Genomic DNA, 19,385 nt, shown 5'->3' on the forward strand with positions numbered 1-19,385 from the left:
TGCTCATGAGCCATTGTCCAGGAGAGCTTTTACATTGCCCAATTCTACCCTGAATGTTCAATATTCCACTTCATCATACAGTCCTATTTCTTTAATCTTTTGAATGTTAGCTCCCATTCCACCCTAAATTTTAAATTTCCATTGCATTCTCCCTTTTTTATTGTTTGTAATTCTATTCTGCTTTTCACCGCTAGTAGTCTACAAGCTAAGTCTATGTCTATATCTGGTTATCCAGTTCAGTTCAACAATTCATTCCAAAGATTTTTCTAACCATTCTGTATCCTGCTGATATTTTCCTGTGACCTCACATCTTTTCTAAGTACTCACAGTTTATTACAATTTCCATCACAGTTGCATATAATTGTTTTTTATCTATAACTAGTTTCAAACACCTGTGCTTAGTTTCAGATCAACACCAACATTAGAAGGTGCAGTTTTAATAAAAAAAAGACACAAAATGTTAAAATACATAAGAATTTTCAATATTTAGTATGCACAGTGTATAAACAATATGCAACACATCTATTACAACACACCTGCTTCTCTAATGTTTGGCTGTATGTAACTTCAATAGAATATTCAAAAGATTTGTTCATACAATAAACCAATATAATTAATGTGTTTTAATTGCAATATAATTCTGATGGCACATTTTGTTTCTCTTGTGAGTTTTGAACAGTGTATATGTTACAACAAGTTGGAAACTATTGCAGAATTTTAAAAGCTACCTCTTACTTCTCCAACCCTTCCTCCTCCCCCTCCCCCCCCCCCTCCTTCCCCACTCCCACCCAAAAAGATATGTAGTTCAGTAAATCTGATTTTCATTCCCTCCACTTCTAGTAAGTTGACTGATACAATTGAACATTTTCATTGCCCTTCATTTTATGAGTTTTGCAATTTTCTCAAATATTCTTTCTGTTTTCTCATCAGAAGTATTCCATGCTTTGGTTTGTAAAATGTTATCCTGGTACCTCTTCCTGCTGGTAACCAACTCCAAGGCAAAACTCACCTGAAGATATGAATGGGAAGATACTCTGTAATCTTTCACAAAGGAAGCTATTGAATATTATTGTCTTTGGCATGAAAATTCTGACTAACACCGATGCTCATATTAAAATTATTTAAAATTTCCACTGTATAGGTAGCTGATAGTGTTCTCTAAAATCGGTGAAGTTAAATAAACACTTAGCATGAAGTAGTAGATGCACATGTAGGGGCACAAGATCTATGGACTTCAGTCCCCAAGAATATCGCTGCAGAAAACAGTATCTCTGGACCTTCGGCAGTTTGTTCTGAGACGCCAAGTGTTTAAGTTATATCTGTCCACATAATGTGTGTAAATAAATAGTGTGTATGTGAATTGGTAACATTGACAGTCATTACACATCATGAACATTGTGTTTGTTACACAAATCCTACACACACAACAGCTGAGTGATGTAAGTAAAAAACAGAGTAGTGTCTAATTTCAAAGGTGCTACTGTTCTTATAAAACGTATAAGGTAATCTAGATGTGGGTAGCAATCTATCCTAATCCATACTGTTATTTCATTTTGGATTTACCATTGTTTGATCATGGTTAAGGTAATAAAAAAATAATGAGAGCCAAACCTCCGGTTCGCAGATATTACACATAGTCTCACTGATCAACGTCTCTTTGATTTTTAAATTATTCAGTAATGAGATGGAGAATGCAGTAATAGGAAACTAAACCACATAGGCTCTGTGACAAAACTATTGTGGAGTATAAACCTCACATAGCACAAATGTAGAAGTAGTTGAAGGAAGAACCATGGGCTTAATCTTTCCTGGTAGTGATGAATCAATTTTTTTTTTTTTTTTTTTTTTTTCTCCTGCCTCAATGATTGATGATTTTATTCTTTGTTTATCTCCTCCAAAATGGAATCATATGTATTTTACTTCTTTACTCAATTAAAATCTTTGTGTGAGTATGGACCAAAGCACCAAATAAAGGTAGTGATCTGATGAAGGAATTTGAAAGTCAAACAGTTTTTCATCCTTTCTATGTTTCAGTCCGCTGCCCAGCTCTTGCTCTATTTAATGGATAGTGATCTGTCATCCTACACAACATTGTTCTACAAGCTACATGGTACTGAAGGAAAGAAGGGCTCTTCATACCAGTGAGTAAAATTTAATAAAGAGCATCAGTATTTTAATGTGCTGTGTCAGCTCAGCAAATGAGAGGCAGGGAATATATTTAATAAAACTTCTTTCCAAAAATGAGGTTGGATACTGCATACATCAACTCTTAAATCTTAATGTTTAATTACTGTCTGATGTGACAGCAAATTTTCTTAACTGTTTTGTCACATAAATTCTTCTATTTTCTTTGAAATAAATGTTTCAGTGTCTTTTCATTCAAGAAATGTTGTTCCCATACCAGATTTTTTAAACAAAACTGGGGTTTATCACCATCATTTTCATGAAAGAGTTCTTTCTTTTCTATTCTCTCCTGATAAAAGCTTAAATATTTTCAGATTTCTATTACTGTTTTCGGGAAATAGACTAAAACAAGAATTCCGATTTCAGACAGCATTTTTTGCTGTGGTCTATAAATTATTCTTTGTGGTGATTAACAAAAATCTATATAACTTGTGATAAAATACTGTTCTCTATTGTTTTCTTTTAATCAAATATGTTTAAATTAATCTGTCTAGACTTCATTAGTGATTTCTGATTTATCAGTGGTTAGTATCATTAAATCTCATTTCATGCATAAGAAGCCCCATTCCACACCATATCCTGGATGGGTGAGTGTTGGGTAATCTTTTCATCTCTTACAACAGTTAATAGCAATTTATAATCCTATTTCATTTGCAAATAGGTCAGTTTCTTTCAGTTAGATGATGTAAGTAACTGAAACTGGTATTTAAAATGTTTGCAAACACTTCCAGTAACTACCAGGATAAAAGACACTGCTGAGGATTATAGGCAAAATACAAATCCACTTACCCATTAGGTAAAGAGAGCAGCCATTAGCAGGATACCCATCTCTCAGTAGTACAACAAACCTGAAGAGAAAGTGCCTACAGTCTGTCATATAGTTTCAGAAGATAATGATTTTACCACAGCAAGTAATTGAGACAGTTCTCTACTTCTGTGTGAGTTCATTAATGGCGTCTTTTTGTACTGTACTGCCTATTTTGCAAACTCAGCAGTGTATGGACTTTCTTCAGACTATCACATCTTTGAAAATCATCCCATTTCCTGTTTCAACTCATTACGATTCAACTGATTGTTACAGAACACTATTCACACTCTTATTGGTTTTGTGTGAGGTCTGCAGATTTCCTGCATGACATGTCCGAAAAACACTGTGCATAAAAATGGAAAATGGAAGTGGTGTTTTACAAAATGTATTGTTTAGCTTGTTTAAATCCCTGAAATATCTGCCATTTAGAAATAGAATTATATGCATATACAGTTTGTCTATAGTAGACACAATATTATACAAGGTCTGACATACAAATTGATCTGGCTTGCTGTTTTGGTATTACGTAACTGGATGCAGTCTGATCCATCATTTTATGTGCAATGTGTACTTATTGACTTTCCACTGGAAATATTTAAATCTTACAGGGGAAAGCAGTAAGATTAGATTTAAAAATTCTGATGATGACAATGTCATAAGAAATGGAACTTAACTCTGAATGGGCAAGTATGGGGAAAGCTCTTGGTCATTTCCTTTTCAAAGCAATTAAGCAATTATCCTGCTATCTGCTTGAAGCAGTTTAGGGTAAAGTACAGAAAATATGACTCAGGGTGGCCAGAAGAGGATCTGAACACTGCACCTCCTACGTGTGATCATAATGCCTTAATCACTATACCACCTCGCTCTGGAAGATATTTTACATCAACTATTTCATTGCAGCATTTCAAAATTAAAATAGTCAAGGTACTGGTTACCAGAATACATAACAGCGGTTTCAATCTTTAATTTCATGCTGACAACACAAACCGAACTATACATGAAGTGTTGCATATGGACATGTATGATTTCAGGTGAAATTCTCATACTAAAATGCTTAGATTTATAAGACATATGTGGTTATACATAAATTTATAGATTCTGTCTCAAGTATAAGGTGATTTAACACTATGCTTAAACAACTGAGTAGTCTGTTTCTGCCTAGAATAACTGAACACAATAATTTCTCAGAATAGTAGCAGCAAACAGTAACAGCCATACGCTTTCTGGACCACAACCACTATAATGAAACTACACTACAAAAACAAACATCTGCTATTATCATTTGTGTTAAATTGCTTTCATATTTAGGTTCAACACAAACCTAGCAACAGTCCTAGCTCTATTTACATCTTCTTCGAGTTATGTATCTCAGCTATGTCTGCCATTTAGCTAAAAGAGTTGTATTTTCACTGTGAGCTTGAATTTTTGTCATTTTTGTATTTCCAAGAAAAAATATGCTGGAATTGGTTTTACTCACTTTAAAGGTTGGACTGTGACACAGTCAATAGTAATGTGAAAGAAAGAAGTGATGATAAGTTAGATATTCTTCTCGTGGAGTTTTGTAAGTCTCCCCTCCTATTGAAACAAACTGAGTTTGTGGATTTACCAAAGTTACAATGTTCATCAATGAATTTACCTCAAGTGATTTCTTAGCAGCTGCAATTCACAGTAATTTTTCATTCATTCCCTTGTTTTAATATATGTTTCTACCTTATTGTTCTAATTACTTACAGAAGAAAGGATATATATTCCAAAAAATCAGCATTATTATTTCAATGAAAATAATTTTTAAAAATATGATGTAATTGGATTGATAAAATGTCTGCAAATAAAGTGCTGGCAGGAAAAAACACATAGCAAGCTTCCAGAGCCAGTGACTCTTTCTTCTGGCAGAAAGGTGGAAGGGGAAGAAAGAGCAGGGAAGAAAAAGGACTGGTGAAGTTTAGGAAACAGGGAGAGTCCAGAAAAGTTGCTCAGAACCCCAGGTCAGGGCAGACTTACCATATGGGAATAAAAGGGAAGACTGATTGTTACAGACTGCACTGGATGAGATTTGAAAACTTGAGTGCTTGAAGGTGGAAGATAGGGCAATATGCAAGACAGAGATTGGTGGCAAAGAATTGTGCTCAATTTAATAAGAGCAGAAAGCTAAGAGCATTCTATATGGTAGAGTTGGGGGGAAAAGACAGGACAGAAAATAAAAAGATACAGCAAACTGAAAGTGAGTGAAGAAAGGAGTAGTTATGGAGAAGAAATGCTGGGGCCAAGATAATTACAGAAAATAATTAATGCAATTTAAAGCCAGGTGGGTGACAAGAACCAAGGACATGTTGTAACTCCAGTTCCCACCTGTGGAGTTCTGAGAAAATTGCTTCCAGAGGAAGAATCTAGATGGCATATGTGGTGAAACAAGCTCCAAAGTCATGACTGTCATGTTGTAGAAAATGCTCTGCGGCAGGATATTGTAAGTTTCCAGTATGTGCCCTCTGCCTATGCCCATCCATCCTAACTGATAGCTTTGTGGTAGTCAACCAATGTAGAAGGCTGAACAGTGGGTACACAACAGCTGGCATTCAGCATGTGTTGTTTCACAGGTGGCTCTTACTTTGGTAGTATATGTTTTGCCAATGTAAGGACTTGTGTAGCAGATGGTAGTAGGGTGCATAGGGCAAGTCTTACAGTGAGACTGTCACAGGGGTAGGAGCCACAGGGTAGGCAAGTGGGTGCAGAAGGAGCATAGGATCTGACAAGGACATTGCAGAGATCGAGAGGTTGATGAAAAGCTATTTAGGTGTGGTGGGCAAAATGACAGATGGAATGGACCTTGTTTCAGGGCACAGTTTTAGGAGGTCATAGACTTGTCGACATAGCTGATACAAGACCGGGATAATATGGAGTGCCAAGAGATGAACTCCTAAGCTGTATTTTGGAGGGATCAGCAGTACCAGAATTGGATGTTATAGCTTGTGAAATATGCTTTTGAACTAGCTTGGTGGGGTAATTACGTCCAGTGCAACCTGAAATGGGAATGGTGGTGCATTGCTGTAAACAGCCTGCATCTGAACAATGTAAATACTGTTGTTTATTAGTAGACTTAATATGAAGAGAAATGTGTAGCTGATCCTCAGTGAGTATGTGATCAACATAAAGGAAAGTGACATGGGATTCAGAATAGCAAACACACAAGCCCTTTAACTGGCTAAACATATACTACCAAAGGGAGAGCCACCTGCAAAACTACACATGCCATGTGCCAGCTGTTGCGTAACCACTGTTCAGCCTTCTACATTGGCTGACTACCACAAAGTTATCAGTTAGGATGAATGGGCATAGGCAGAGGGCACATACTGGAAACACACGATACCCTGCTGCAGAGCATTTTCTACAACATGACAGTCATGACTTTGGAGCTTGTTTCACCACATATGCTATCTAGATTCTTCCTCTGGAAACAATTTTCTCAGATCTCCACAGGTGGGAACTGGAGTTACATCACATCCTTGGTTCTTGTCACCCAACTGGCCTTAATTTACTTTAATTGTTTTCTTTAATTTCCTCAGTATCTACCTTTCTTCTCTATAATTATTCCTTTATTCATTTCATTTCAGATTTCTGTTTCTTTTTTTTTTTCCTTTCTATCCTTCCTCCCCCCTCCTTCTACCTCTATCACATACAGTGCACTTAGCTTTCTTGTCTTAATAACTCATGCTCAATGTTTTGTCTGTAATCTCTACCTTGCATGTTACCCCAGCTTTTGTCTTTATGCTCTCAGGTTTTCAAATCTTGTCTGGTGCAGTCCCCAACAATCAATCTTTCCTTCTCAAACCTTCTGCCAGAAGAAAAAGGCCTCCGACTCTGAAAGCTTGCAAATTTCAGTACCTTTATATGTTTTTTTCCTGCCAACACTTGGTGAGTAGATTTTTTTTATCTATCCAATTACATAACATTGTTGTTCCATTATTCATATTATTTTCAGCAGTAACAGGACCTATAGGTTGTACTGTATATAAATACGTTAAGTATGAATTTTTATATAAATGTCTCATATTTTATCCATGGGTTACTTATTACATTAAACCTTTTATTCTCCAACTGAGTTATTTTTTGTTAGTTGTATTATAGCTTTATAATGATGTAAATATATAATCAGACAATGAAGAAAATCTGTTGAAGTTGGCATACTGGATGAGAGACAAAATACAGCTTATTACAAGTAGCAGTTAATTTGGTTATTGCTTACAAGAAAAATATAGTGGAGATTCAAATACTGTTGATAAAATGTGTGTATGCTGCTGTCCTATGATATGTACTTATATATTATTGGAGAATGAAGTTCTTCCACACTACAGCAAAAGGTATGCTGTAATTACTCACTATATAAGGAAGTACAACTTTGATCCCCCAATCAGTTTATTTTCTTTGGAATAGTAATTTTAAATGACAGTAATGAATATTGCTTGAATTCATAATCTTCATAATACTAATACTAATGAAGATATTAATCATCTTTTCACTGTTTTATTTTGAGCTATGATTATGAGGAGCAAAAATGAACAAAAACTCAGCTCTTCAGTTTATATTCTTGAAGTTCAGAACAAGTTGTTTGGTGTACAGTCAGACCAAAGTGTCAAGACAGCGTAGCCTTGTGTATATGTTTGTACCTGTTTGGTGTAAAGAAGAATGGAAGTTCATAAGCTGAGTTACCACATTCTAGTTCTTGTTCATAAATCTATTCACTGCTCAGTATCTACACTATATCGAGAGCACCTGATTCTGTAGTTACTTTAATGCAAACAAAATGAAAGACATGAAAACTGTTGAGAAGTTTCCTTGATGATTGATAGGTAAAAACAACCATGTTATATCATAATGGCCCATTCAATATCATAAAGATTTTTATCATACAGTCCATATCAACAATATGTGTGACAGAAGAGACGCATCTTTCTTTTTATTTTCAATTTTTGCATTTTGAGTAAATAAGTGGATAGTCAGTTCCACATGGTTTCAGTTTTAATTTTCTGAGTAACTATATCCTGGTCCACATGTGGTACAGTATAAAAGTTGTGTTTTCTGTGCAACATCTGTATTCTAAACAAACAACAAAGGATGAATCTAAATAACAACAGAAATTGGAAACATTCCTTTTTAAAATTCAGAAATCAAATATTTAAAAGAATGAAAAATGTTTTGGAGATTGATAACATTTGAAATTTTTATTTTCCAGTCTTTGTTTGAGATAGTGTGTGTAAACAGTTCCAAAATGCATACTTTCCTTGAACAGATGATATCTTCAAGTTCTCATGGAAGGTGGGATCATTGTCTTTCCACATTAGTATCACATTGCAATTAAGCATACATGAAAAACTGCTCTTCCAAGCAATATTTTAACTGATCTGCTAACTGCTAAACACAGCTCAATTGGTCTGTGTATCTGATGTCACAGTTCATCTCCAGCAGCAGTCTTTCTGTAATTTAAATTTCCAGTTTTAATGATGTGTTTGTTGACACTGTACAGTTTGAATCCCCTATGCTGTATCCTTCACACCAAAAACTTCTGAGAAACATGACTCAAATACAAGAATGTAATAAAGTTTAAATTAAGAGAAGTGATTTGTATGTAGGCTAAGTAATTAGCTTTAGTTAAAATTTAAATTAGAAATTTAAAAAATCATCATAATAAAGATTGATGAACAATAGCTTTAACAAAGAAAAATTGTATAGAGGGATGTGTCACAAAGTTTTCTGGTTTCTTGCAGAAATTTTTTCTCTCTCCCTCTAAGAACTTTGCAAGAATAAGATAGTAAGCTGAGTGCGTTTCATTTATAAAAGAAAAATGAAAGCTGATAATATTGCAGTTTCTGTGTGCATGTGCATGCTCTGCTTCTTGTATTGGAGCCTTACGGAGAGAGATATGTGAAAGTTTTTGGAGATTAAAGCCACGAATTCTTTGTGTCATGACTGCAGCATGCCCCACGTAAGCAAGTTTAAAAAAGAAGAAGAAGAAGAAGAAGAAGAAGAAGAAGAAGAAAAACTTTAGAACTCAGATTCAAATTTTAATTTATTAATACCCTCCTGAGCTACTGTCATCAACCTCTCAAACATTAATGATATGAATCTAGACAGTTACGTAAGGGAGAAATATGGAAATAGAAGAAAAAGACAGAAAAAAATCTGTAAGGAAGGGGAGAGGGGTGAAAATGGGAAAAATATACAAGATTTTTTTTAAAACAAAAAAGGCAGGAAATAGCAGAGAGGTACAGGAGAAAGTAAAGAGGCAAGAAGGTAAAAAAAGCTAAGTTCAAGGAGTAGAAAGTAGGAGAGGAAACTAGCTCAAGTTAAGATTATCTGAATGGTTAGAGTCTGTTACATTTGAATGACATTTCCAGCATGTAGAGTTTGGAAGCACCGATATTGATTCATGCATTCATTTGTTCATTCACTCAAAAATCATGTTCCATAAGTTACATCATGAAGAACCGGCAGATTTAGCTTCCTCACCTCATAGTAGTTACGCATGTGCGCAGACTCATTAAGAAATCACAACAGTCAAACACTCTGTAGAGGTGGCACTTCAAACTATCCACTTAAAACCAATGAATTACACTATGTCGACGACACATTTGTAGTGCGAGAGCATGGCAGACAGGTGCTGGATGAGTTTCTGGATCCCTTAAGGTGGTAGACAAGGGCAGAAATTTTTTAGCCTAATTTTTTTTTTTATTGGCTTAAAATGTTCCTTAGAGAGTCTATTTTTAAAGTTCATTCATATAAAGTGTGCCATAAATGTTAAAATATGTTAAAACCAAAATTTACTGCATAGGGGTCTGGAGCATCCAAGCACTTGAATGCAACCGATGTAATACTATAATAGTTACTGATGGAATTGAGGTCCTGTTAGTTTCAGATAGTATTGCAGAGGGCATTAGTATCAATTAAAATACTATTTTCAACAAGGTTTCTTTTCGTAACATGACTTGTTTATGGTACACAGTGTGAAATTACATGCTTGTCTTACATTTGCTTAACTTGACATTTCACTTGCTTGTTTCTTAGATGAAGTAATATGTGAGTGCTTGAAAATGACAGAGAAACATATTTATATGGCTAGAAAAGGTTTGAAAAGTAATTCCAACTGTGCAAAAAATGATGAAATTCGTACGGGGAAGCCAGTTAATCAATAAATTTTGTCAAGATGAGGCTGTTTCGACACAGGGTGAAGGGGAGGGGGATGGGGGATGATGGAAGCCAACTGTACAGTACTGCTGATTGTTGAAGGTTTGTTCAGTTTCAAAATTAAAAATCACAAGTTTAAAATTTAAACACTTGTTTTTTCAAAACAACATTTTTCAAGTTGGTAGGAGCTATAACTCACAAAATATACATGCAGTTACATTATACCTTCCTGTGGCATGTTTTTTCTACTGTAATTTGTAGGATATTTGTGATATATTTTTATCCCAATTTTTGGCGCATGTTTTTATAATGACTTTTTTGTTCAAAAAATTTACTTTTATTTCAGAGTTCCACTGTTTTCTTAACAACCATTTTTTTATAGATCCCTCTATAACAGGAGAAATTTTACATTCACTCTTGACAGCCATATGGATGAACAAAAAACTACTGAGTGATTGGAACAGAGGTATGCTCATCTAGCTCCCCAAGCAAGCAGACCTATCAGTTTGTGATAATTGGAGAGGCATCACCCTAATGTCAATCACAAGCAAGATCCTCTCATGAATAATCCTAAACAGGGTAAAAGCTTATGTAGACAAGAAAATAAGAAGAGAACAAGCAGGGTGCAAGGAAGGTCACTCTTGCATTGACCAGATATACACCTTGAAGATAATAGCTGAACATTCAAATGAATACCCACGGCTTTACATGCCGTTTGTAGACTTTAAAAAGGATTTTGAAAGTACAGTTAGAACAAAAATATGGACCTCACTTCCAACTTTCGGAATTCCCAAGAAAATAATTGCTTTTTCAAGTGCATGTATGAAAACTACATGTGCCAAGTTCAACATTGAGGTCTGCTTTCCGATCCAATAGCACTGAAAACAGCAGCTAAGCAAGGCTGCTTGCTCTAACTGATACTACAGAGGGGGTCCAAAAAGTGTATCCACTGTTTAAAAGTCCATAAGTGGCAAACTAATTGATGGAGTTGTCTCACCTTTGGTAGTGTAATAGTTAGTAGTTCCGGCAATCGCCACACCAGCACTGTATTGCGTTGTTTTGTTTTGCCAGATGACAGTCGCCAGATAGTCAGTGTTTTGTTCTTAGTTGCACCTAGTTACTCGAGCGAACATGGCTGGCGCAAGGCTTACATTCGATGAAAGGAAGTCAGTTTTGAAGTGGTTTTTTAAGTACGAAAACATTAATGAGGTTCAACGGCAATGGCGAATCCCTAAATACTATGTTAAAAAATATCAGTTTCAAGGCAGCATTTTAAATTTTGTTCTAGGCTGAAAATTGTGGCATTCAGAGATTCCACCAACCCCCCCCCCCTCCCCCCACATTCCACAAAGGCCTTTCATCGATGTTGTTTAGTGTCTTCTGGGTGCAAGTCTTTTACTTTAAAAAATACATAATACTTCTTATAGGTGTCAATAGAGATCAAAAGTCAGTTTTGTAATTTGTTAGTTATTTTACTTTTAAAAAAATCATGAAAATTGGTTCCAAAATCAAGTGACGCCCTGGCCTTGGTCTACCCCCTTAAACAGCATCCATCAAAACATTACATTCATGATGGAGCTAGAAGAGAACAGATGTCTTCCTTTCTTTGATATTCTAATAAAAAAGAAGGCTGATGGTACACTAAGTCATACAGTGGATAGGAAAGAAGACCCACACAGACCTATACCTACATGCAATGGGATAGCTCATGCAAGTCATCTGTGACACAGAAAGTCTCCAGGGCGAACTACATCACCTAAGGAAGTGCACCATCAAAATGGGTATAGTGAAACCTAGATTATAAGCAGCTCAAGGAAAGAACACATGGAGCAAATAAGGAAGAAGAGGAAGGAGACAAGGTAGATGTAGATGAGGCTGGTTTCCTTCCCTATGCAAGGCTATTTGGTACACGTGACATTAAAACTATCTTCCAATTACCAATGAAGATCAAAGAGATAATTGGCTCTGCACGGACCCACTGCAATTTTAAATACAAGGGATATACAGTATCCCATGTGAATGTGACCACCAATACAATGCACAAAATGTCACAAAGAACACATAAGGGGTGCATGTTTGGGACACACAGTGAAATCAGCAGTGGTGGAGCACAGCCTAGATAATGAACATACTTTTGATTTTGAGAACACCACATTACTGTGCTCAGCCAGCAGTTACTGGGAAAGCATGACAGAAGGGCGTGTGTAAATAAAGATCAACAAGAACAGACCAGTGGGGATGGTTATCAACTAAATTCAGCATGGAATCCCACATTAGTGACTGTATGCCGACAGCACACCTAACAATGGACAGCATATGAGGTGGATCAAGAATGCCCATGAGACATCCAAACACAGCTTCTGACCCATCACTCCCTCCCTTAGCCACATGACACTGCCACCTGCAGCTAGGTTGTGGAACTGGCCTTGAAAATAAATATGGGAACATCCACAATATGACACCCATTGAAACACTATGGTATCTTGACACTGCCACCTGACTGGAGACCCCAAGAGCTTTGCATCAGTAGTGTATTCTAGATAAGTCTACACACACAGTAATGTTATGTTCACTGTAGATAGGAAACAACCGTAACTGTTAAATTTAGGTTAAATATCACAAATAACATATCTATATCACAGTTTAGTTAATTAAAGCAGTTTCTAACAGCTGCTTCTCTGTGTTAATGTGTACATTGACTTGTTCCACTTCTCTAAAGGTTCTCCTTCACAATGGAGTCTATTAAACACAAACAAATGAGCAAATTCAAGAATTCAAATCCTTTGCTAATACAACTGTCATCAATCCCAATATCTTTTTTAAATTGTTGACAACATGGAAGTCACAAGTCCTAAGACTATTTCCTATAATTAGTTACAAAAGAATAGAACTGTCAAGGAATGTATCTATATCCTTGCAGGCATTCAAAAAAGAAAAGTAGTAATAATGAGACATATGAGCTGACACCTTGTCCCTACAACATAATGATATGTAAAAGCAATGCACTGTCACTGTTCTATCATGCTGAAAAAATCTATCAAAATCTCACAATTGACAAAAATAAAATCATATTTCCTACAGAATGATGTGAAGTTTATGAATGATAAGGTAGATAAAACTACATTTCAATATCCTGACTTAAAATATAGTCAAACTGCAGTAAAAATCTAAATATAATCATGTTACACATTTGTTTCTCTTTGTTTATGAGGAATAACTACGCATATAGAACAGACACAAAGGATAATCAACCAGCTTTTCTTTATTTTCTACAGTCATGCAGTGGATAACACGGGACAAGATGAATCTGTGAATATATTATTGTACAGTGTGTGGCTTTATTGCACCATATGTTATGGCATTCTCCTCTTCCATTTCCAGATGGAGTGTGGGGAGAACATCTGCTTTTATGTGTTTGTGTGAGCTTTTGTTTGAATATTTTTATCTTCTTTCAACAGTGATATGTACAGACCACAAGCAAATTCATTGATTCCATCCTGAAAATCAGTTCTTGGAATCAACTAAATATATCTTCATGTCATAGGAAATACATTTTCATGTTATAGATGCATTTTTCTTCAGACGATCGCCTATTTGAATTTCTATCATTCTTTTGCCAAGAAACTAGACTTTGATTCCAATGCACAGTCTGAGTAAGTGTCTAGCAGGCAATATCTTTTTATATACAAATTGCATCTGCACAGGATCCTATCAACAATGCAAAGTATGACCTTTGCTTTACTTGCAGCTCAGTCATTATGTTTACTTCACTTCATATCCACACATGATGTTTCTCCTATGAATTTGTATTACATTACTGACTCCAGTTGTGACTCATGAATCATGTTCTCAAAAGTTGCAATTTGTGAACTAGACAAATTTAAATCTTTCTCTGTGTTAAGAGCTAGTTACAGCTTTGCACCAGACTGATGCTTAATCAAGATCTGTGAGCCCTTTGTAAAAATTTCCTGTCCCACAGTAACGTCCATTCCTGGCACAATTTTCCACAGTGTTCAGAAACCACTCCATGCAAAACCTAATTTTCACCCCATCATCAGATTCATCATTCAGTTGCTGATGGCAGCTTATTAGGTGGTGTACTACATATCTGTTGGATTTGTGGTTTGTTTGAGATGGCTGGCCATGTTGAGCAAACGTGTTGTATGAAGTTTTGTCAAAAGGTGGCAATTCTCAATAATAATAATAATAATAAAACGAGATCTGGAAATAATGATTAAAAACAAAAGGAATGGATGAATTGGCTATAAAGTGGTTGGACTTTAGTGAGAAACCTCCAGATATGGCCCTTGCATTATGGGTCTACTGGTTGTTCCCAAAATTCAGTACACTACTGAAGGGATTCCATCCTGAGGGCAGAGAGCAGGTCATTTGGAATGTGACTGCAAAGCTGCAGGGGAAATGTTCTTCCATAGATGTTTTCAGAAGTGGAAGTGTTAATGTAACCAAATAATACTTTTCCTGGCTGAAGATCAGATAGTTTTTGGACAGATCTCATGTGCAGTTACCAAATTTGTCATTTCCAAAAAGTCTGAGAGATCACCAACACCACTCATTAAGTCATACAAAGTGTTAGGTCCCATTACATATTTTGAAATCAAGGGAAGAAGAAAGATTAGAGTTTAATACCGCAGTAATGATGAGGTATTAGAAACAGCACAGAAGAAAGGATACAATGAGCATGAGGAAGGAAATAAGCCACTTCCTTTTCAACAACGTTCTGACATTTACTTTAATCATTTTAGGAAAACTACTGAAAATTTAAACTAGAATGATCTGATGGGGAAGATAATGGAATGTAGTCGAATTAAATCGGGTGATGGTGAGGGAATTAGATTAGGAAATGAGACGTTTAAAATAGTAAAAGAGTTTTGCTATTTGGGGAGCAAAATAACTGATGAATGTCGAAGTAGAGAGGATATAAAATGTAGACTGGCAATGGCAAGGAAAGCGTTTCTGAAGTAGAGAAATTTGTTAACACTGAGTATAGATTTGAGTGTCAGGAAGTCGTTTCTGAAAGTATTTGTATGGAGTGTAGCCATGTATGGAAGTGAAACATGGACAATAAATAGTTTAGACAAGAAGAGAATAGAAGCTTTCGAAACGTGGTGCTACAGAAGAATGCTGAAGATTAGATGGATAGATCACATAACTAATGAGGAGGTATTGAATAGAATTGAGGAGAAGAGAAATTTGTGGCACAACTTGACTAGGAGAAGGGATCGCTTGGTAGGACATGTTCTGAGACATAAAGGGATCACCAATTTAGTATTGGAGGGCAGTGTGGAGGGTAAAAATCATAGAGGGAGACCAAGAGATGAATACACTAAACAGATTCAGAAGGATGTAGGTTGCAGTAGGTACTGGGAGATGAAGAAGCTTGCACAGGTTAGATTGGCAGGGAGAGCTGCATCAAGCCAGTATCTGGACTGGCTCTGAGCACTATGGGACTTAACATCTGAGGTCATCAGCCCCTAGAACTTAGAACTACTTAGACCTAACTAACCTAAGGACATCACACACATCCATGCCAGAGGCAGGATTCGCACCTACAACCGTAGCAGTCGCACGTTTCCAGACTGAAGCACCTAGAACTGCTCAGCCACCGCAGCCGGCAGTCTCAAGACTGAAGACTGCAACAACAACAATGATCAGATGGGATTTGAAATTCATTCACTTGAACATGATACCACACATACACTGAGACCTTCTAATGGAGGCCAGATGGCATCATTTTGAATAGGTATTCATGTCTGAAAACTGTGGTTACAGGAATGGTGGAACGGAAAGAATGCAGAGGGATATCTAACTCAGATATCGGTGATGTAACATGCTGCAGTTATGATGAAATTAAGGTGACCCATTGGTGCTAAATGACAAGACTGGAGAACTGCACCAAACCAACATCAAGTTTGATGGCCACAACAACTTTTGTGTGGAAACATGCAGTTTCTATGCTATAGGAACAAAAATGTAAAATAATATATCTTCCCTCCAGTATCTGCTGAGTGACTGAGCAATAATAATTCTATATGACCTTGATAATTGTTGCATTTGAGACAAAGTATACAATATGTATATGTTAACTAAGTAAAGCTGGCAGGTCGATAGACACACAAAGAAACACAAACACACACACAAAATTCAAGCTTTCGCAACAAACTGTTGCCTCATCAGGAAAGAGGGGAAGGAGAGGGAAAGATGAAAGGATGTGGGTTTCAAGGGAAAGGGTAAGGAGTCATTCCAATCCCGGGAGCAGAAAGACTTACCTTAGGGGGACAAAAGGACAGGTATACACTCGCACACACGCACATATCCATCCACACATATACAGACACAAGCAGACATATTTAAAGACCAAGGTGAAAGGAACTGTTTGTGAACTAGAAATGGTGGATTTTATAGCGGCGATGGTGTTGAAAGCGGTAAAAAAATTTTTTGGTTATGGTTTGGAAGTGGGTTACGTATTATTAAGTATATATAGGAGGGATAAAATTGTGAGCAGATTATGGTAAAAAGGAGAAGGTGAATACAAAGTGAAACTACTGGCAAAAACAGAAAGAGAAAATAAGACGACAGAAAAGATTTCGAAATGCAACAGTGACAATAACAAACGTAATTGTTGGGTTCAAATTACTGATATCAATATAATAGAGGGAAACATTCCACGTGGGAAAAATATATGTAAAAACAAAGATGATGTGACTTACCGAACGAAAGCGCTGGCAGGTCGATAGACTCACAAACAAACACAAACACACACACAAAATTCAAGCTTTCGCAACAAACTGTTGCCTCATCAGGAAAGAGGGGAAGGAGAGGGAAAGACGAAAGGATGTGGGTTTCAAGGGAAAGGGTAAGGAGTCATTCCAATCCCGGGAGCGGAAAGACTTACCTTAGGGGGACAAAAGGACAGGTATACACTCGCACACATGCACATATCCATCCACACAAATATACAGACACAAGCAGACATATTTAAATATGTCTGCTTGTGTCTGTATATTTAAATATGTCTGCTTGTGTCTATATATATGTGTGGATGGATATGTGCGTGTGTGCCAGTGTATACCTGTCCTTTTGTCCCCCTAAGGTAAGTCTTTCCGCTCCCGGGATTGGAATGACTCCTTACCCTTTCCCTTGAAACCCACATCCTTTCGTCTTTCCCTCTCCTTCCCCTCTTTCCTGATGAGGCAACAGTTTGTTGCGAAAGCTTGAATTTTATGTGTGTGTTTGTGTGTCTATCGACCTGCCAGCGCTTTCGTTCGGTAAGTCACATCCTCTTTGTTTTTACATATATTTTTCCCACGTGGAATGTTTCCCTCTATTATATTGTTAACTAAGTAACTTTTAGAGTGATCAATAAACTGAAAATATTTCTAATATGGATAGAGAAAGTCTGCTCACCAAGAGGAAGTAGGTGTAAAACTCTAGAAAAGACAGAAAATTGCTTACTTTTGGAGAATGGTTGGTTTAAGTGTACAGAAGAAGTCACCCAGGGCCTCAGGTCAAAGGAGACTTACCAAACAGGATGAGAAATAAAAATGGACTGTGGGTACTGAAGAAGATTTCCTGAAATTGTAGTTTGTAATGAGATTCTCTCTATCTAGTATTCTTCTCTCAAAATTTACAGTAGTTTTATGAACATCCCCCCCCCCCCCACACACACACACACACATATATATCCAATCTCCAAACCAAATCACCCTACTTAGACTCTACACTTCTCTGAATGAACCCAGAGTCTTGCCTTGTGGTTCTCATTCCTGTGTAGTGTAGCTGGCCCGGCCAGCCAGCTGAATGACAGTATCTTCTGCAACACTGCCTGACCAAAAAGTTGAAGCATCCAGATGGGGAAGAGGGAACAAAATGAAACACGAGACTTCCTGGCAGATTAAAACTGTGTACCAGACTGGAGGTCAAACCTGGAACCTTTGCATTTCCTGAGCATATGCTCTACTGTCTGTGCTATAAGCCATGACTTTCAGCCTGACCTCAAAGCTCGACTTCCACAGTACCTTATCTCCTACTTTCCAAACTTTGCAGAAGTCCTCCTGCAGACCTTTTGGGACTAGTACTCCTGGAAGAAAGCATAATGCAAAGATGTGGCTCAGCTGCAGCCTGAGGGAATGTTTCCAGAATGAATTTTCACTCTGCAGTGGTGTGTGTGCCGATTCGATTCCCAGTGCGCTACACAATTTTAAACTGTCAACATGTTTCAAATCAGTGCACAGTTCACTGCAGACTAAAACTTCATTCTGTAAATGAAACTTTACAGGTTGAGGTGGTATTTGACGTTATTTCAGCAGTTACAAAGTTGAGTCAAATTTACAAAGAATTTGGCAGTATGAGTACCTTTATCATTATGATGTTGGCCTGTACACAAGCAATGATTTGGTTGAGAAGGGTTCTGTAAAGCCACTGCATCCTCTCCTGAGGCAAACTGTCCCACAACTGTTGTTGCTCATCCTTGACATCCTATGTACTAGCACTGGGCTGGAGTTGATGTCTGAGCAGGTCCCAAACATGTTCTGTTGCGAATAAATCTGGGGATCTTGCTGGCCACAGGGGCACCTCAATATCATGCAGACAGTTTCCAGAGACAAATGCCATGTGTAGTGGAGCATTGCACTGTTGAAAAATGCCATGTCACTGTCGCATGAGAGGTAATGCATGAGGGTGCAGAATGTCTGCAGCATACAACTGTGCCATCAGTGTTCCCTCAGTCACTACCAGCAGTCACCTGAAGTCATACCTCATGGCTCTCTCCATCATGATGCCAGGATTAACACTACTGCGCCTAATCAAAACTTTGAAGAATGAGACTTCTCCTCAGGTTACTGCCATACTCCTCATCAACGATGGACCTCCAAGACTCATCGCTCAACACAGTGCCGTGCTATCCATCAGCAGTCCATGCTTCCCAGTCATTGCAACATTCCAACCACAGCTATTTCTGTTGTGGTATTAGCAGCCTATGCATGCAATGGTAACTCTCTGAAGTGGCTGTTGCCAGTCCCTGAGAAATAGTGCAGGATGACAGAGATTGCTGCAGGGAGTCCATTACTTGTTCTTGGATGGTATGTGCAGATGTGAAGGTGTTATGTCATGCTTGGTGCATGATATGGCAGTCCTTCCTTGTGATGGTCAGGTGTGATCGACCAGAACTCTGAAGATGAATATACCTGCTCTCACATTC

General features: G+C 37.2%; 1 protein-coding gene across 1 annotated transcript in view; it reads right to left on the reverse strand.

The window, feature by feature from the left end:
- Window positions 1-19,385, reverse strand: part of LOC126234922 (TGF-beta-activated kinase 1 and MAP3K7-binding protein 3) — a 359,286-nt gene that overhangs the window by 35,382 nt on the left and 304,519 nt on the right. Inside the window, exons 10-11 of the mRNA XM_049943662.1 lie at window positions 8,264-8,460; window positions 2,974-3,032 (exon numbers count right to left, since the gene is read on the reverse strand). Coding sequence (XP_049799619.1) covers window positions 8,399-8,460 — 62 coding nt within the window. The 3' untranslated portion in view covers window positions 2,974-3,032; window positions 8,264-8,398. The remainder of the gene's footprint in view (window positions 1-2,973; window positions 3,033-8,263; window positions 8,461-19,385) is intronic.

Source organism: Schistocerca nitens, chromosome 2, assembly GCF_023898315.1.
Source record: "Schistocerca nitens isolate TAMUIC-IGC-003100 chromosome 2, iqSchNite1.1, whole genome shotgun sequence".
Lineage (NCBI taxonomy): Eukaryota > Metazoa > Arthropoda > Insecta > Orthoptera > Acrididae > Schistocerca > Schistocerca nitens.